We start from the raw sequence: 19,756 nt of genomic DNA, 5'->3' as shown, positions 1-19,756 counted from the left end.
TATTACCGTAAGTGTAATATATTATATTATATTATATTATATTATATTATATTATATTATAACTGATGGTTTTAAGTTTTCCTTTAGGATTTTGTCCATAGAATAATTTCCTCAAAATCTATAGGCGACCATGACGTTTGTTTGTTTGCTTGCTTTTAAAAAAAATATATATTATTTTTATTCTCAAATCATGACATACGTATTTTTGTGAGTATTTTTGCATATTTTTTTTATCCCCCACACTATTAACTTGTACCAAAACTCAGATTAGTAACTAGAAGTTGTGTTGCAACTTCTATTGGTATTTTGCTTTTAGATGTTTGGCTCTCAAGAAATTAATTTTTCCACCCGTCTCGGTAAGAACTTCTAAAAACTTTAATGGCGTTTGTTCACTTCTTTAGACAGAATTCACGTTTTATACTAAAACAACGAAAATACACTTTATTTGTCCTGGCAAACATTCGAGTAGCTTTTACTCCCATTTACGGTTTATCGCTTTAAAGAGGCTGTTTAGTCCTGTGTGACAAACTCTTTTTGTCTTTTTTTTTTTAACCGCACTTTATAATCAAACACTTCGAGTTCAAACGTTCTTGTTTTATTTTTCCGAACGTTTCAATGTACTACTTCCGGTCTCGTGCTACGTGAACATGGGCAGCTTGATATCATCCCGCTCCTCAGCAGCTGTGTGTTACGGCGTCTGAGAACACCCAAGGCTCTCTGCCTCTGAATATTAACTATTTATATGGGTGCCTTTGTTGCAGCACATGATCTAATACCTAAGTAAAGTTTTATATTCTAACGTTTTATAAGTTACGTGTTATATTGTAGTTTCAAATTACTCATGCGCACCACATTGTCAAGTAGACAGATGTATAGAGGGTAAAGGTCTTTAGTATTGTATTTTCTGAGCTTTTGTACTATCCTTGCCATTATTAGAAACACACTCCACAGCGGTTTTCCGTTTTGCATTGCAGCACTCCCCCTAGTGTATAGCAGCCAATTCATGCAATACGTGTTCACACGCCGTTACTATGGAAACAAGTCAACTGTGCAGAGGGACATGGGGAAGAAGAGAAGAAGACGAGGAGTTAGGTGCTCGGGTGCATAAAGTGCGTTCCGGATCTGGATTATTATTATTATTTTTTTTATTTGCTAATGGTAAGGTTTAAAAAGTTTTTAAATACAAAAAGCATGAAGTCAGAAAACTTGCTTTATGTAGTATGTGTAATTAGGATATTGTTGTGGACTGTCAAATGAATAGGACACCAGTTCTTTCAAAATAAATGTTCACGTATTAGTGACTACTCTTTGTTTACCTCGGGGGAGAAGGGGATTTGGCTACAGGTGAATGCTGGTGTCTGATTTGAAACACATTAGAGTATATTGTTGATTCTATTAATAAACATGAACCTCTTCCCTACTATCATTAATGGGGAAGGATCTGTGATGCTGTGGGCCTACTTCTCTTTCAAAGGCTTCGGGTACCTTGTTTAGAGTGCATGACGTCATAAAGTATTTAAAATACAGGGACTTTTTTTTTAAATGAAAGTCTTGTGGATTCATGAACTACCGGGTTGTATTTGGGTCTTTTAAACAACATAAATAAATTTTTTAAAAAAGATAAATATGGCAGAAAAATCGGTTTAACAGTGGTGTTAAGGGTCACCTATTTGTTTTCCAGATGCCACTTGAATTACCGCCTTCATCTAGCCATGCCAAAATGCAAACCAAGCGGAGTGCATGGACCCCACTGAACCATCCGCTGATCAACAGCAAGGTCAACATCAGCTCATTTTCATTAACACTGCTTTCTGTTATTCTATTAAAGGGGCAGAATTATGTGTGTTCCAGGCACACAGGACCATTTTATATAAGAATCAAAAATATGTTACCTTTAGGTGTTATAAAAATTTTTATATATAACAAATATGACTCAAAACAAATTTGAATTAGTAATTCAACGCCTTGAAATTGGGCCTGAGTCTCTTTAAACACTCCTGCTCTTTCTGAAACTCCGCCTTCAGGAAGTCACCACAACATGGCTCCTATAATTAAACCTTTAACAATATTTTTACCAGCGTTGCTCTGAGAAGTAGTTCCTTAATGAGCTCAGCAGATTATCAGTTCCACCAGGTGTTTGCCAATTGCTGCTGGCTAGTCTGAAGGAGCTGAGTGGGGGAGTTGCAGGGGAGGGCTGCTCAGTGAGGCGGAGGCTGGGAAACAGAAGCTCTGAGGAGGAGCAGAGGCTGGAGGTGACAGGAGTGGCAACCATTCCCGTGGTTGCCACGGAAGATAAAAGAAAACAGTGTTTTTGAGGAGGGGATAACAATATGACATGATGTAAATCTAAAAAAAAGAAATGTAAAAATATTTTATATAATACTAACCCTTTAAAGTAAAAAGTATTTAGTTTTAGAAAGCTTATCAAACTGCCAAAAACTTCAAATGTTTCATGATATTTAACTAAATATGACCTCTTATTCCCAGCTGTTTGATGAGAGGAGACAGCTTCTGGCAAAATGGGTCAGTTTAAGAGGATAGATAACTTATTCTGAGTTCATGTAAAACTGATACTTCTGGTGAACTGAGTTATGTCCTTCTGTAGTTTGGCAGCTGGTCTGACAGCCAGAGGAAGACTGTGCTGCAGGACTTCGTCCTCCGCTGTTCGGTGGAGCAGCTCAGGTTCCTGAGCCTCACCGTGAGCAGACGGCTCCCCCTGCAGGCTGCAGACTTCACCTGCTTGCTGCCCAGAGCCCTCTGTCTCTACTTGTTCTCCTTCCTGGACCCCCGCAGCCTCTGCCGATGTGCTCAGGTACACATCGCTGGAGCAGATCCAGGAGGTACAGGATCAGGGTGTGTAAGACGTTTAGCCTCCGTGTGTGACAGGTGAGCTGGCATTGGAGGAGCATCGTGGAGCTGGACCAACTGTGGATGGCCAAGTGTCTGCGGCTCGGCTGGTGCATCACCTTCTCCCCCTTGGCTTTTGAGCAGGGTGTCTGGAAGAGACACTACATAGAGACTGTTCAGGATCTGCGACACAGACTGCTGGAGGTCAGTGGACTTTCTTACATGTGAAAAAGGTCCAATGGAGCGACAGAATTAAAAGTCTGTGTTGTGTTTCCAGACACCATCAATGCCACCGGAGCTTGAAATTCCTTCAGTCATCAGCGGTGGACGTAAGGAACCACCAAAACTGGCTAAGAACAACAAGGAGCATCCAGTTCCCACCATCCAGCCTCCTGAATCCAGCTCCAGGTCAGGGTTAAAAACAGAAAAGAAGGCTAAAGCCCTGCCACCATGGAGAGACTCAGACAGACACCCAAAGGATACAATACGCTTCAACTACCTGGACAACCTGGATCCCGTGGAGCAGACCTTTAGAGAGTGAGGATTTTGGAAACACAAACCTTTTTGTTTTTTGAACTCTTAGACTAAAATACTTAAATCTATGCCCAGGCAAATGAGAAGTAAAACCTCCACATCCCGCAGCGGTGAGTCTCAGAACGGTGACGGAAAGAGAAAAACACCGTCTGAGGCCACATACAAACTGCGCAAAGCTAAGTCTCTGGTAATTCTCCACCATTAGTTTTCAGTAACGGTTTACCTTCTTGTCTGAATTTTAGAGAGGGATGAGCAATGCAACGGTGTTACCAGGAGGCATCATACATTATGAAGTATCACTTTAAAACTTAATCATGTTAATGTTGAGAGAGAGAGAGAGAGAGAGAGAGAGAGAGAGAGAGAGAGAGAGAGAGAGAGAGAGAGAGAGAGAGAGAGAGAGAGAGAGAGAAAAGGCGTTTTGCTGATTATGGTGGATGAAACGGGTAGCACAAGTACCTAGAACATATATTCAGGCATCTCTCATCATGTTACCACCCAAAACATAATGGATTTTTTAGGGGATTTGTCGTGTTTCATCAACCAAGAAAAACATCCCCATAGCATGATGCAGCTACCACCATGTGTCATCATGGGGATGACTGTAAACGGGACTTCTTGTGAACGTGTATCAACAATAGCCTTCTGCGTTTGTACCTCTGTTCTGTCAGATGTTCCTCAGAGCCCAGGACTCCTCTCCACCTGCTCCTGCTAATCGTCTCCCCACAGACCCTCAGACCCAAACCCGCCCCTTATGGGCATCTCCTGCTCAGGACCACCCTATCACCATTGCGACAGCCATGAACCTGCTCAGCATGACCCAGTGGAACGCTGGGGTCCGACCCGGGCCAGTGAGGACGGCGGTGCCCCAGTTAAGTTTGGAGGCTCTCAAGGCAGCCCAGCGCTCTCAGCGGAGCACTCCCAGTAAGCAGTCTCACTTGCTCTGATCCTTTAGGCAGAATCTGATGCAACTGTATAGTAAGAGAAACGTCCTCAGGAAATCAGAGACTGAATATGAGTAATTCTGCAAGAAAACACCTGGAAGCTGCTTGTGACCCGATTAGAAATGTTAGAACCTTGTTGAGTTTTCACCGTTTTCAAATTGTTATCTCCTGTAGTTTAGAGAATATTACATTTTTAGCTAACCACAATGGTAAATCACTCATGGCATATCATTTAGTGGTGCACTAGTATGTCAATGCATACACACCTGACGTGTTTCTCTAAAAGTTAAACCCCCACCTCTTGATACTCTGGGAGAGAAAAAAAAATCCATATGGTAATCTGAATGATTTGGAGAAAAAGCTAACCAATTTTCTCAAGCTAATTCTGCTCTCACTCTGGGGACATAAGATGGTGACTTTAAAAAATGTACAAAGATGTACCTACTCTGAATAGAAGTTCAAGCCTTTTACCCTTGGTAAAGTGCTTTGTATTTAAACTCATTTACCGTTGAGCCTGGCATTCCCCACAGTCCAGTATTCAGTCCATTATTATTTCTTTTGAATGTAATCTTTTCTTTTTTTTACTAATTTTCTAAGTTGTCCAACTTTATAAGCTTCTAGATGACAGAAATGTGTTTTGTTTGATTAAATACTGAAATTAAATTTGTATCATTTTGAAGGGAAAAAAAACATAATCTCAAAAAAATCTAAACCAATAAATGATCTAACCAATCTGTTTTTGTTATCAGAGTTTTGATAGCTGCTGTTTTTAGATCCTGGACAAAAACGCCTGATAAAATAGATGAGTTTACTATTTGACTCAGATCAGATGCAATGACAGGCAAAACTTTCTGAAAGAAAGTTGTTAGTAGGATATCAAGACAGCAGAAGAATGAGCTTAATTGATGCGTCAAGTTTTGATATGTAAAAAAAAAATCTTCATGGCAAAACTTGTCTTTGTTTGCAGGTATACGGTTGTTCAACTTTTGAAGCGCAGCTCAACACTGCCCCCAGCAGGACAATGACATCAACACTGACCAGAGCTTCAGGAGAACTTAATCTAAAATTGATCTCGATTATGTCCTTCAAACCTTTCACATTATTTTGTGCAAGGAATCAATGTATTTTTGGGGTCATGTCGAGAGTTTCTGCAAAAATGTCTTTTGTAAGTCTTACCTGAACCTCGCAAGCACTTGGCTTTAGTTTATTATTTGAAGACATTTGAGACATTTAAACTTATTTTTTCAAATGTCTATGTGATATAGAAAGTGTTTTATGGGCCAAATGGAATCATAATTAAAACGTCTGCAAAACCAAGACATGTCTCTTTCTCCATTCTTTATTATTTTGTCCATTCAAATTGTTCACTTGGTGATTAATTGCAATACTTGTTCTGGCCACAAGAGGGTATAGTAAACATAAATAAGTATAAACTTTAATGTATTTATTTCTGCTAGTAATTTGCTCCTTTCACCATTTTTTATTACAGCAGTTTTAATGATTAAAAAAATTGCAATGTTGTGAATAAGAAGAACAAAAAGCCTTTAAGAAATGTACCACCTTTATTATCCAATTCAAAACTCCCATCCAGTATGCAAGAACACAGCTGAAGCAACTTCCATAAACAGTGAGTAGAAATCTGAACAATATTGAACAATAACTGTCAGTTGAAGACAAAAACAAAAAAGATTAATAACTAAAACAAAGTCTTTCATTCAGCAAGCAGCTGGGGACGAAGAAGGTCCCTGACAGAAGACGGGGGCGGGTCTCTTCAGTCAGAAATGAGACTTATATGATACCGCAATCTCATTGCATCAAAAATATGGCTCGCACCCATGACTGGATGCATGTCGAAATACAACAGGATGTTAAAGTGATGTTAGTCTGAAGCGTTAATGTAGGGACAGGAGTGGCTGCGGCTCATTTTAACCCTCCCGAGGTCTTAGGAAAGGGGGGCGCGTGGTCCGCACTGAACCCGCGTGCGCCTTTACGGGGGTTTTTTGTGTGGTTTTGGAAACTGACAATCTGACGGGATAACCCATCCAGTGTCCTGCTGGTGATATTTGCTCAGCGTTGTACTAATACCCCAGGAAGGTTAAATATATGGCTTTATGGATTCGGCACAACATGCGTCACCATAACCTTCGTCAGCTTATTTAAGGCAATGCAGGGCATCAAGATGGCCCTCTGGCATTTTCGTCGTGAGCTCCAGATTTACGTTGTGGTAAAAAAAACAACAAACGTTTTAAACGACTACCCTACACATTGATGTCCATTAATACACATTCTCTCCATCTTTCATTGGTCTTCAAAGTTTATAGTAAAAAAGAACCGCAGTTAAACAGTCACAGATTGTCCAACCTAGTTTGAGAGCAGTGTAAGGTAAGCACCAAACACACACACGCGCACGCACACGCACGCACACACAACCAGGTGAGGCAGCTGGAGGATCTGTTCAGTGCCGGTGGAACTGTTTCACTTCACCTCCATAGTTTGATTTATCAGAAAGGAGTAGCACAATATCAAAGGTCATATTTAAAATTAAATGTAAAAACAACAACAAAAAACTGGGCACTTCAGAGAACAAATGAGTTTTTTTTTACATTAAAAATTTCCAACAGGGTCAAAAATATCTATTTTTAATTTTTTTTTACTAATTATAATTTATTTAGAATTAAATATTTTTGGTCTTTCTGTTAAAAGAACGATTACCAGCAAAATATTGGCCGAGATGGTAAAGATGTGTATAAATACATCTTTTATTCCAGTAGCAACATCTTAAATTGAAAAATTGTGTTACACAATAATTGGCTGCAAGAATTTTTTCTTTGTAGGTCTTGAGGAGTTACACAAGTGTATCAAATTTCAGAAGCACTGGTCAAAGCCTGGGTTGTGGCTGACTATTTTAATGCTCCTAGGGGGCGCTGTAGAGGTATTTTACCATCTCTACCCATTTTTTTCCTAAACATATCTTAGCGGCTGAATTAGTATCCATTGTGTTGAATTTGGTACAGATCAGATGGTGGGTATATGTAATTTATTATTTTCAAAATAAACTACACTAAGACTGAAATTTGAATTCAAATAAATTAATTTATTTGAATTATTCGTAGTTTCGCCAGAGGATAAATTAAAAATGATTGAACTTTCAAGTATTTCCAATGTGAGATCATGCTGCTGTGATAAAAGATGAATTTATTTTAAGCCTATAAAGATTTTAACCGGTGGTGCCACTAAAAACAGGCAGCACAATTACGATGAAATTTACCCAAAAACATGGCACAGTATGTAGCTTTTAAAATCAGCTAAAAAAAAAAAAAGAACATTTGATTGGATCATTTATAATCACTTTCAACAACCCACCCTCCATCCATTTTTCATTCCAACAGAGATGAAGTCTGTTTGATTCCGGAGACTTTAATGCATTTCTCGGAAATCTCACACCGTGGTGCAAAGGTGAACTGAAGATGGATTTTCTAAAGTCGGTATCCCAAAAACAAAATTATTCTTCATCAGAAGAATCTCATACGAAGTTCAACATTAAATTTTATTGTCAGCTGGGATTTTTATGTTGCCTTGCTCATGTGCAGCAGCTTTCAGAGATCATTTTTCATCATCCTGGAAGGTAAACGTTATTAACTTCTAAAAGCCTTTCACGGGATGCTTTTGAGTTTTTTTTGTTTGTTTGGTTTTTTTTATGGTGGGAAAGTGGAAAGTAATCAAATCTGTAGGGCAAAAATAAACTGGAGTGTAGAATTTTTGCACAAGACACACAAGTATGAACAAACCATTTTTTTTTAAATAATGTAAACATTTACATCTTGTCTGAGGTCAGCAGAATGATCCTCTTCATATCAATATTCATAAAAAGAAAAAGAAAATGTTACTGGAGCATCGACTGGATGTTTTTTGGAGTGGACTCGTCGTTCAGGTGTTTGGTGGTGAATCTGAGGAGACAAAATGGACTTTAGATTAGAGATAATAACAATATTATTAAAATTAGGAATCCACCGATTCACTTTCCCCCCGCTTCTGATACAGATATCGATATCTGCAGTTTAGTTATTGTCCAAAACCGATCCATATATCGTTACAGAAAAATAGAGCTGAATTGACTTAAAACCGAACCAGCACAGCACAATTAAATACACCAATAGCTTCACAAGTTTGGTCATATGTGTAAATATAACTTTCATTTGTTCAGTCAGTGCAATTAGAAACATAACAGCCAAGGTAAAATAAATAATAAAGAAACTGAAACTGACAAAAACAAACTACAACAAACCTTCCTTCAAATAATTCAGAAAGTAAATAATAGAACATGATGTTGCACAAAGCATATAATTAGACTGAATAGATTGGCCCATATGGATACAAATTCTAGATTTTCTTTACAATATCAGGGCTGATACAGATATTAATATGGGATCGGTGCGTCTCTAATTAAAACCTGCTTAATAAAAAGCACTTACTTCAGCGCATTCAAGAGTCCTTCGACGTTGTCGACCGGCTGGTCCTTCAGCACCTTTATGCAGCCTTTCATCTGGAGGAAATAAGTCCGAGTGAAATCACATGGAATCAAAAGGCGACTTCGTCTTTACAGAACCGAAGCACAACAAATGTCTTACATCTATCTTGGACGACTTGGTGAAAGCGCCATTTGGATGGACGTGGTCATAAAGAATGATCACTCCCACCATCACCCTCATGCAAAACAAGAGTGTGTCCTTGCTGCTGAAGCGACTCGAATATTCCCTAAAAAAAAAAAAAGTTCAAAAAGTTTGTTTATTTAAAATTCATTTTCTTAGAAAATTACTTAGCAACAAAACATCAAACTGTGACTTAACAGATGTCCAGAAGACACTCAATTAAACTACAAAAGCTGGAGTTTAATACATGAGTTACAGCCAACTTCTGACCAACCAGAGTCCACATACTGAACAGAACATGGACGTACAGTTCACCAAGTTGACAATTTTTGTCTTTAAAAATTGTTTTTTACCCATCATATGTCATATTGTGAATTTCTGAGAAGCTGAATTTTGGTTTTCATTAGCAGTAAGCCAAAATAGGCACAATTATTAGACATAGATACCTAAAAAATACCAGTCTGTTTGTAATAAATCAATAAAACTCATGAGCTTAATTTCTGGAGCTGAAATAAACAAACTTAACAGTATTGTGATTTCCAGTGATGTAATGCGCTGTTTTGTTTCACTTGTAAGGAAATTGTAAAACAGCAATAAGAGTGAAATCTAAACATATTTCAACTTAAAACATAAACACAATTTTACACCTTTCTTCATATGCTAATTTCATAATGAATGCAGACATAAGGATTATTGCCAATTTAACCTTAAATTGCTGCTTTAACAAACAGATTAAGTTTGTGTGATAAAATATGAACTTAGTGCAGAAACTCACGGCGTCTCCAGCATGACCTTACACACGCTGGCCATGGTACTGAGGCAATCTGTCGTGTTCTCCAGTGGAAGAGTTTTGTTCTAAAAAAGTCAAAGAAAACACACTTTGTTACTGATAATAATCACAGTTTTTCACCCCCTAGTTTAATCTTAAATTGATGAAATGAATAAAAATCAAAGTTCTGCATTATGTAGAAAATCATGTGGCTTCAAGATAAAAGTCCACAGATAAATGGTTAAACCTCAGACAAAAATCAAAATAGTAGCAGTGGTGTTCACTGTAAATATCTTGAAGGGTCATTTCTACTCAATCCAAGTCATTTCAGTTAGATGTTGTAACTTTATGTGATTGTTAGCATCGTTGCATCCCAGAGTTTATTTCCTGCGAATGCTTCTTTAAAGTCACTGCTTATGTCTTTCCCTTTGAGGTGTTGCTAAGACATACAGTGTACTCTCTAGAACTACAACTTCTGTTCAGAGCAGTGGTCACTCTTGTTGAAAATCAATTAGTCACATAAGTAGACTTTAGATATGTTTTTATTTAGGGCTGGGACTTCAACATGTTATTTTCAATTAATTCATTACATATATTTTAACACATGAAAATTTTCTAGAGGAATTAATTGCATTTAAAAAAATTTATAATAGACAAAAGTTACAATCAGGAACTTTGCATTCGTGCGTATCACTGGTACATTTGACGCCCAAGCAACATCCACTAACAGTGACCATGGACCACAATGCTGCTTCTCCTGGCCCACACAAGGTTCAATTCTGCTTTAGAAAATATGTGATTGGACACTGGTAACAACTATTGTAAGCCTATCAGCTATTCAAACCTAAAGTAGCATCTCAATGCTAACCATGTTGTAGCAGGACAGATGTCCCCAATGATAACGTTAGCATCCACCGTCCATATTTCTAAAGAAGGTCCATGAATGATTGGTGATTCCTGATTGGGTATAATAAGCACTTTGCACCAATATAATGGCTACATAAAAGATTAAAAACAATAAATATCTTTGTATTTGGACTCATGCGTCTATTCATTCAATAATTTAGAAGCAAAAAGTGTATTTGAGCTGAAAACGTTGCTTATTTTGTCAATACATGGCTTGACATTAATTAATTACAAGCCCTTAAATGAACTATTACCACTCTACACCACTAGTTTTATTTCTCTTCCAGTCACCCTGTACATTTGACTAAAGGATAGTTAGACAGTTATGTTGCAGCAGCGCCTCACCTCCGACACAAAGTTTGTTGTCGCGGTGCTCAGTGTTTTCAGCATGGGCGTGGCCTCAGCGTAGAACAGAGACATCCTGTTGGCCATCTCATTGTTGACTTCATTTTCAATGTCCAACTATGGATAAAAACACACAATTAACGGGATGAAATGCTATTTTTGTTTGTGTGTGTGTGTTTAATGATCAAGAAAAATGTCGTCATACATTCATGTTGTTTATCCGGTTCCGACTGATGGTCCTCCTGTAATAGCTGAAGTCGTTCTGGATAGCAGGAATCCTCATCTGTGTCAAGACATTAAAACAATCCTCGGTCAACACACATGGCGCTTTTATGTGAGGGTGCGAGTGTGTTGTCTGTGTGTGTCGTAGACCTTGAGCTCATCAAAGCGCAGAGTGAAGTGGAGGATCTCAGCGAACTGTTTGGCCAGCGCCTGTTCCCTCTCCAGATGCTGAGTGGGAGTGAGGGGCGGGCAAGTCAGCGACTTCAGCAAACTCTTCAGAGCCTCCTCTGCAGAGCATAAGGCATTTCATAAGACTAAAGTATTTCTGTTTGGCTGTGAAATGACACGTTCACAGCATTGTGTGACTAAGTGCATGGCAGTGTGGGGTCACCTAGTCTGATGGAGAAACTGTAGAACGTCTTGAGTTTGATGACCAGTGGGCAAACGGAGTTCCAGGCTCGCTCCTGCAGCGACATGTCATTGGGATTCTGGATCGCCTGGAGAGGCAAAAAGCAAAAGTAAGAGTATTAGTCAGATGATTTGAAGCTGCAGTATGTAACCATTATAGAAAATATATTTTTTTACTTATTTGTTAAAACTCTCTATGTCATGTATGAAACAGATAACCTGTGTAATAAAAAAAGCTCCTCATCCTTCTTCCAGTGCTAACTAGAAACAACCAGGTCTTAGTGCTGTCAATCACCATCCTCGTGGCGCAACGCCAACCCCCCTCCACACTCCCCTCTCTCTCCATCTCTTGCTCTCTGCTACGCTGCCGTCATGAATCCTAAGGTTAGTTAGAATAGCCACTGATGACGGCGGATAAACAGTTTTCCTGTAAAGATAATTATTTCTCATCCATTAGCACATTGAGAAGCGTGAACATGAGCTTGATTGACGCCGCATAAGGTGCTTTCTTTATAACTTTGTGCTTTTATTTTGTAAAGCAAACTGAACCGCCTTGCTATACAAATAAACTTGATTGATAACAAAATGTCACGACATGGTGACAGTTTTAACAAATATGTAAAACACATATGTTCTATAAAAGGTAAATACCACATCTTTAATCCCATTTTGAAGCAAATCCTAAAGAGTGTGTGTGATGTGTGTTTTCTTACATCTCTGATCTCCAGCCCCGCCCCTTTGTAACCCTGCAGCCCCGTCAGGATGCTCTCAGAGTCCTGCAGGACTGAGTTCACCTGGTTCCACACCTTGCGCTCGCCTTCTGTTGGCTGTGCATCTACAACCAAATCAAAAGTCCAGTCATTTATACTCCTCAACAATTAACTACTTCAGGCTGTACAGGATTTTATTCTTAGCTGAAGTAAATATCTCAGTTTATATCCACTTAACATCATATTAGCTTTGGGAATTTTATCATTAATTTCAACCATTTCTTTGAGGTTGGAAGTGAAAAAAACAGCATTAAAAACAAGAGCTGGGTGCACAAGTCACACAAATAAGCCTGTTGCAATAATCAATTAATGGCATCATAAATTAAAATGAGTTTGACAATTTCCATTTAGATGATTAATATCTTTTGAAGGGCAATTTTGTTTACAAACACATCATAATCTATGTTATTTATGGTTTTGCTTGTAAATGTTTTTGTTTTCCCACATTTAATTTTTGTCATGTTATATTTTGGATATTCAAAATATCTTCCAGTTCCAATGTGAAGTGTTCTTTACTTATAGGGAGAACAATAATCAACAACAACAGGTATGAGAACAACTGACGTACTTATCATTAACCAATGGGGCAGACTAAATGCTGGAGCGAAGTGCTTGTAGTTTATATCTTTAGATATAATCCGATACTCGTTTCTTTAGCTGATATCAATATCGGATTGGGACAACCCTAAATATCACGATTATATCACCAGGCGTATGCATATATTTGAGTATATATATATATATATAAAGCTTTGAACTCCATGTGGACATTAATTAAAACTTGTGCACCCGTTTCTTGTTTTTAAAACTCATTACCATGATGATAATAATAATAATAATAATAATAATAATAATAATAATGAATGTGATTTTTCACTGGAATCTGAATGCATGGAGGCAGTAACTGGAAAAGAGCTTTAGATGGGGTTTGGGATTAGTGAGATAAGCTAGAAAATTAAAGGTCTACAAAACTAGCATGTAGGCTAATTTCAGCTCCTTACATATATAACAGTACAATGTGTGCATGAATCTCCTGGAGCAGCTCTATATATAGAAAATCCCTGACATTAACACTGTGTCTTGGGTCTGTTTTGCATTTCAAAAACGTTCTACTCCCATCATTTCCTCTCTGCTGAATAAACAAAGCCTGAGGTTAACTGCAGTGGGAGAACAGCTGAAATGCCACTGTGGAGGTGTAGTGCGAGTTTCTTCTTCTTCTGTGGGAGGTCTCAGCAGAAGGTCGAAGCCAAAATCCACCAGTCTATATTGGATTTATCCTAGTTACTGCCTCGGATCACAGAGGAACTGACACTTATGCAAATGTGTACACTAATTGCAGAAACGAACACTGATGCATACAGAGCACTTAGCGAAAGCAGACAGCACAGGTCAAAAGGTCATGCTCCTTCTTTCACAAAAAGATGAATGAAAGATAACAGAGGAGACGTTAGAAATTCAAAGAGACAATTGAAACATTGAATGGGCTGACCCCTGACCAGCCACACTAAAGGAAAGATGTTCAGGGGGAAAAAAATGAAAAGAAAGGTGGTAGGCGTGTTGGGAGTTTAGAAAAGGGACAGGAATAAAGTCGTGCTCACTTTCAAAGTCAAGGAAAAAGTTTGGTCCCTGTTCAAGCTCTGTGCAAGTGAGCACTTTTAACAGATTCCCCATTTGGTTTCTGCAAGACATGAACAGAGGAAAAACAAAGGGAAAGGAAGAAAATGAGGTTATGTTAAAAAAGAGTCATAAACAGAGCAGGAGGTCATAGCTGTGCCGAGAAAGGAGGAAGAAGTGTGAGAGAGCGAAAGAAAATTATTATTTTTCGTTTTGTTTTGTCTTGTGCAGAAATCGGCTGACAGAAAGGAGACAGGAGCAGGTTAGGCTTCACCCCCCTCCACACACGGCGTTCCACTCAGACCGCAGACTTACTTTCAAAGTCCAGGAAAAAGTGTGGATAGTTCTCTATTTCTCTTGTAAGGACTTTTAGCAGGTTACCCATTCCAGCAAACCTGATGGTCAAAATAAATGGGTTAAAAAAATATACACACACACACACACACACATGCGCACACGCACACACACGCACACAAGTCAACAATAAGACAGTCTTTGTTTACATAAAACACATTCATTGGCATAAAATGGTAATCACCCAAAGTCAGAGATGAGATTTATTTAACCAAGTTACTATTCTGGCTGCCAGTGTCTATTAGTTAAGGAGTTCCTCAGGGAGTCATGTTCGGACCGCCTTTCTTCAGGCAGTCCGTTGAGTCACATCATTGATGAATACTTCTCATTTCATTGTTGTGCAGATGATATGCAGAGTTTTATGTCCTGTTGACCATTCATCTGAACTGCCAAAAAATATATTTTGAAAGATGGCTTTCTAATTTTCTATCAAATGACAAAGGTTGGTTGAATAATGTAACCAAATCTATTTTTTGTCATCTTTCAGTTTTTTAGTGTCACTTTTTTGTTACTCGTTATACATTTCTTGTACACATTATTTCTATGTCTTTCCTAGCTAAATTGAATATTTTGAGTCCATTTGTTATTATTTTACAGTTTATTGGTTAACCTCTGGTTGTCCCAAATGTACTTTGTAAATAAAGTTCATTTTATTAAAGAATAAGCTCCATATAGTAGTGTGAACTTCATTTTTTCCCACTTTTTCTGAGACCATTTCATGTTCTGCATTTTGGCAGACCCATTTGTTGTCAAATGATTACTTTTCCATTTTTATTTTTTACCAACTGCTTCCTCTTTGATTTTAATCTCATTTTATTTAATTTCATACAAACACAAGTAACCTCCTGGTTTTTGTACATGTGAGTTTGAATCGGTTTCCAGATCGATTAAGAAGTTTGAAGAGCTAAATGTACCCCAAAAACTCTCTGAACCAGCTTTTCCACTGTTTTGAATTCGTGTCTGGAGCTTAACACCGGGGTGGAGCCCTAAATTACAGCTGTGCACTCTGAAGCTTTTACTGGAGGCAAAAAGCAGCAGGTAGGTACTAATTTCCAGGCAAAAGTCCCCAACGGTAGAGGGTGGTCATAAACTCTGTAATCACAGCAGGTTTTTAAACGTACAGTAGCCCAACAAGAGGGTGAGCATTACGGTTAGGACTTTGACGTCACACTGGTGCTGGAATTGTAAGTAAAAACAAACAAAAAATGATTTTTAAGAAGAAATTTTAAGGTTGGGCGTCCAAAGCTGGTGCTCTGTTTAAAGGAGCCGAAAGACACCAACATCTTTCTCACACACAAAGTTCGAACTTTCGTGGTTTATGGTGGAAAGGCAACAAAAGACACACTGTGCTGCGGTGTGCACATGATAATCACACAGCACAGCCTCCAGCGAACCGTCGACTATTTTTCCGCCGAGGATTCATCCCTCCTAACCCCCACCTCCAAGCCGGTCCTCATCAGAAACTCTTCAGCCTTCACTGAAACAGACTGCACAGTTCCCTACAGGACCTGCTTTGATGCTTTTGAATATAAATATGTTCAGATTTGAACCGATTAATAACTTTTATGCAGATGCATTCCAGTCTCAGCCAGACATGACAAGGCACCACAAGGGGGCAGTGTCGGTTCGTTAATATATTCAAGATAAAAGCTGGGCTACAAGGGTGTCATGTATGTACATGTGCCCTATGACTGAGACTGATTTTTCTCCGGGCAGAGTTTGACCTGCAGCTACAAGTTCTTCCACACTCACTCAGTACACCTCCTCCAGTTCTCATAAATCATGAAAAGTGAAAGTAACATCAGAGATAAAGATCGCATGGCCTCTCCACAGATAAATACGAGTTCTGGAGGAACATGTGATCAAACAAACGTTTTTTTTTCAGCTATTTTTAGATGCTTATAGAACATACTCTAGGAGCTTTTACACTGATGGGTCTATTACAAAGGAAAAAATACTATTACTGTGGATATTTTTCTGTATAATCATAGCTGTTTACCATGAACTGAAGGAGTTGACTTCTTTTCTGTTTCATTCATGCATCAAGAGTCTGTTGCCATAACAACAACCTCGCAACAGAAATGTCTCCCTGCATAATTTAAAGAAGTAGCACTAAAGCAGTTAGCTGGTTGGACTGTAGAAATACATATTTGTATATTTCAGTGAAATTTGTTCATAAATGTTCATATGTGATAGTTCCAGTCACAGATTTACTGTATACAGTCATCACTGGCCGGAAAGTCATTAACTCTACTTTTAAACTGCTCTTCCTGGGTCAAATGATTAATCTGTTGTTCAAGTTGTACATTGACCCCAAAAGCTTCTGACACTCCTCTAGGCAGAACGAGCAGAATTCCTTTAAATTGCTCAGTTTTCATTCAGATTATGGAAGCCCATCTCAGGCTGAGTAAGAAACAACATCTACAGCTATCCAGATGTAAATCTGGGGCTGGCAGCATGATGCTGTGGGGCTGTTTCACTGCCCCACAGCATCATGGGGCAGTGAACAATAATGAAATAATTAAGATGAAACATTTTCAACTGAAATATGGACATCACTGGTAGATTTAAAAGGGACAATAATATCAAAAACACACCAACCGAGGTTTTGGTTTGGGTACAGCAGGTGGACATTAGGACTAGTTCTAAGATCAACATGAGCTAAAAATGTTTTTATTAAAGTTAAAAGACAAATCTGCTTCAGAAAACAAAAAGCAGTTGTTTTTTTTGCAACATGCTGAACAATAGTGGGAGGTATGCTCATAGTTAAACCAAGAAAGACAGAGACAAAAAGACAAATAGACAAAACAAGACAGAGAAAGAGACAGAAAGACAGACAGAATGAAAAAACATGCGGGAGTTTTAAAGTATCTGAATGCCTACATGCCATGTTGCCCATTTAATTATTTGAAAGAAAAATTTTTCATGAAAAAAATGCTCAACAGCAGAAGTGTGCAGAAGCCTGAAAATGAACTTGGAGTATTTGTGTAAATCCAAGGTTTCAGCACGAATGCACATTAAACCCGGCTGTCTTCAGTCTCTGAGAAAAAGTAGCACTCAGGAACAAACTGTGGCAAAACAAATGCAGGCTGAATATCCGCTGAGCTTCACAGAAACACAAAACACTTTGTTACGTGAAACGTTCTCCTCTCCAGGCAGCGGCCCTAATACCAGAGGGCAGGAAAAACACTCAGGGAATTTTTCTAGTGTAGCCAGTTCCTCTTTCACAACCATACATCTGCATCGCCTGGATTGAAAGTGGAAACTTTGACTTTCCTCTTTTCCAGAGTGTCTACCATTAAATCGGCTTAATTAAAGTTGCATTTCACAGAAATACGGAGAGAGTTTGTGAAACAACGCAAAACTAAGAAAGTATTTCAATGTACAAGAAGTCATGGCTTAAGAACATATCTTAAAAAAAATTCCAGCACTAGACAGATACGATCAAGTCAAAAGTATTCTCGTCACTGCAAATTTAGATTTACATTTATTTTTGTTCAAATTAGAAGTTTGTTCGTGTTGGGAGATAATGTAGGACAAAGGAGTATCAGTTATGGATAAAATAAAAAACAAAAATATTTCACAATAAAAGGCATGTTCAATAATCAATGGGAAAAAATAGAGCGTGGAGGTCTCTTTGCCATCACCCTAATCTTTAGCTTCCTTCACAAATGGAACAAAATCTCTTCCACTCAGAAAAGGCATGATAGTTTAAAACAAAAAAGTATTTAAATATAAATTTGCAGGGGGTATGTACAGTTTTGGGCTAACCTGGATTAACTGTAGTGATGGAAACTTAAAGAACATCATCAGCATTCCTGCTGCAGCGTGTGAAGCTATCCCAAGGCTTTTCCTATTCATTTTTAGAAGCAGTCCTATACCCTGTACCCTGGGACTAATAATCCTCCAAATTAACATGTTCTCAGAAGATCATTAGGTTTATTTGAAAAAAATAAATAAAAAATTGTTTTACAAATTAGATTTTTACAGCAATGCCTTCACATCCCACATACTCATTTCAGTGTGCTTGTCATTTTTAAAATTCATTTTGGACCCAGACACATTTGGATACCCGACATAAAAAGTCTAATATAAATTTTAGAAGAAAACTGGAACTTCCCTTTAAAAATGGACTCTCTTCTGTGTTTTCTTGGGGGGGGGAAAAAAAAAAAAAAAAAAAAAAAAGATTCAGAGCTTAATGTTATAAGGGCAGCCTAATCCTGGCTATAATCAAGTAAACTGCCATGTTGTTAGCAAGCTGATGGGCCTTAGCGGGGGGATTAGATCGTGATCCAAGTCAAACAAGCTGGTTAAACATTTCTCTTCTTTTTGGATGTGGAGGTGTCTGTACGTTAGTCATACCTTCTCCAGTGGAGGACCTCAGGTTGTTGTCTAGATCATTCGTTTCCCGTTCCCTTAAAAAAAAAGGAAAAAAAAGACATAAGTTCAAACAATATTTCCTGCATGAACATGTTCAGACTGGAAATACAAAAAAAAAGAAAAAGAGAAAGAAAACTGCAACGTGAGCTGTTCATTGTTATGAACTATCCAATTACCTTTCTCTTCTCTCCTAGCAACCACTCGACAAACAATACAGAGATAAAAACCCAGAACTGAATTATTCAGCGGTGAAACCTACACTTCTGTGTGTCATATGGAAGAAGAGTAAAGACTGCTGTGTGTTTATCGGAGTATTAAATAGCCTGAGACAAACTGTGGCGGCTGCTGGTCACCGTGATTGGCCGTAACTCCATCCAGACTCAGAGGAGGGGATAAACAAACAGATGACAGGCTCATCATTCAACACATCGGTCGAAACGTGACTGCAGGCGAGTCTATACGTACAGACTCCCTGAAGTGCGAGCAGATCTAAATTAAGGAGGCAGAACAAACAAAAATAACAATAACGCTGTTAAGGATAGTTGACAACATTATATTGCAGGGTTGTGGCTTGGAATGCTGTTTTATAGACCCATGTGCTGTAATTCATTGTTGGGTACAACTCTGACAGAGAATTACAGCTTGCTAGTCTTAAATGTTATCTAGCGGTTTTAGATATACTACGCTGTATGGTGATTAGAATATATTTCTTATTATTAGCATGGCTGAAACGTTTTGTCTTCATCGGAGAATTAATGTGGTCAAACTGTAACAAGCCAATATATTAAAAATGAAGAAACGCCAGTGAGAGTAGACTTATACAACACATTAGCATTTTCTCATTAGCTCTCCACAATAAACATGATAACCATGAGTGCTTGAGATTAATTAAACTCAAGGTTTTTACCAACATATAGCTCTGGCAAATACATGACATGTCATGTATTCTGGCGAATACATGACAAAAGCAGCCATTAATTTATCACCATGTGCAACCTTCAGGCTATTTACACTGCT

General features: G+C 38.3%; 2 protein-coding genes across 7 annotated transcripts in view; one reads left to right on the top strand and one right to left on the bottom strand.

Moving 5' to 3' along the window:
* The first annotated feature begins 312 nt into the window (after nucleotides 1–312).
* fbxo16 (F-box protein 16) lies at nucleotides 313–5,639 on the top strand. 3 transcript variants are annotated; one of them, XM_008398188.3, is made up of 9 exons: nucleotides 313–1,109; nucleotides 1,682–1,777; nucleotides 2,488–2,523; nucleotides 2,606–2,812; nucleotides 2,887–3,051; nucleotides 3,125–3,384; nucleotides 3,457–3,568; nucleotides 4,050–4,302; nucleotides 5,290–5,639. In XM_008398188.3, the coding sequence occupies exons 1-9, from the start codon at nucleotides 1,032–1,034 to the stop codon at nucleotides 5,310–5,312; spliced, it is 1,230 nt and encodes a 409-aa protein (XP_008396410.1). In that variant the 5' UTR covers nucleotides 313–1,031; the 3' UTR covers nucleotides 5,313–5,639. The 3 variants fall into 3 exon arrangements, with proteins under 3 accessions (XP_008396410.1, XP_081458434.1, XP_008396411.1); XM_008398189.2 differs by having other exon boundaries at nucleotides 1,023–1,158; XM_081602308.1 differs by lacking the exons at nucleotides 2,488–2,523; nucleotides 2,606–2,812 and having other exon boundaries at nucleotides 314–1,109.
* Nucleotides 5,640–5,865: 226 nt separating this feature from the next.
* Nucleotides 5,866–19,756, bottom strand: part of fam49a (family with sequence similarity 49 member A) — a 32,354-nt gene continuing 18,463 nt past the window's right edge. For 2 of the 4 annotated variants that reach the window (XM_081602309.1, XM_008398193.3), the window contains 11 exons: nucleotides 18,722–18,774; nucleotides 14,321–14,400; nucleotides 12,335–12,456; nucleotides 11,605–11,710; nucleotides 11,364–11,500; nucleotides 11,197–11,274; nucleotides 10,992–11,108; nucleotides 9,747–9,826; nucleotides 8,951–9,077; nucleotides 8,795–8,865; nucleotides 5,866–8,269 (listed from right to left, as the gene is read on the bottom strand). In XM_081602309.1, the coding sequence (XP_081458435.1) occupies nucleotides 8,206–8,269; nucleotides 8,795–8,865; nucleotides 8,951–9,077; nucleotides 9,747–9,826; nucleotides 10,992–11,108; nucleotides 11,197–11,274; nucleotides 11,364–11,500; nucleotides 11,605–11,710; nucleotides 12,335–12,456; nucleotides 14,321–14,390 (972 nt within the window). In that variant the 5' untranslated portion in view covers nucleotides 14,391–14,400; nucleotides 18,722–18,774 and the 3' untranslated portion in view covers nucleotides 5,866–8,205. Of the gene's footprint in view, nucleotides 8,270–8,794; nucleotides 8,866–8,950; nucleotides 9,078–9,746; nucleotides 9,827–10,991; nucleotides 11,109–11,196; nucleotides 11,275–11,363; nucleotides 11,501–11,604; nucleotides 11,711–12,334; nucleotides 12,457–13,989; nucleotides 14,070–14,320; nucleotides 14,401–18,721; nucleotides 18,775–19,756 lie in introns of those variants that run through there. The other 2 variants (XM_008398191.3, XM_008398192.3) reach the window with 2 other exon arrangements.

This window comes from Poecilia reticulata, chromosome 21 (genome assembly GCF_904066995.2).
Source record: "Poecilia reticulata chromosome 21, P_reticulata-male-v2, whole genome shotgun sequence".
Lineage (NCBI taxonomy): Eukaryota > Metazoa > Chordata > Actinopteri > Cyprinodontiformes > Poeciliidae > Poecilia > Poecilia reticulata.
This window is presented reverse-complemented; position numbering and strand designations above follow the sequence as displayed.

What these genes read in the sequence shown, in the direction of transcription:
- fbxo16 (XM_008398188.3), top strand. Translation starts at nt 1,032, where the DNA reads ATGGAAACAAGTCAACTGTGCAGAGGGACATGGGGAAGAAGAGAAGAA. An exon ending in TAGGTGCTCGGGTGCATAAA is followed by an intron (nt 1,110 to 1,681) that starts GTGCGTTCCGGA and finishes TTTGTTTTCCAG; the next exon opens with ATGCCACTTGAATTACCGCC. An exon ending in CTCTCAGCGGAGCACTCCCA is followed by an intron (nt 4,303 to 5,289) that starts GTAAGCAGTCTC and finishes CTTTGTTTGCAG; the next exon opens with GTATACGGTTGTTCAACTTT.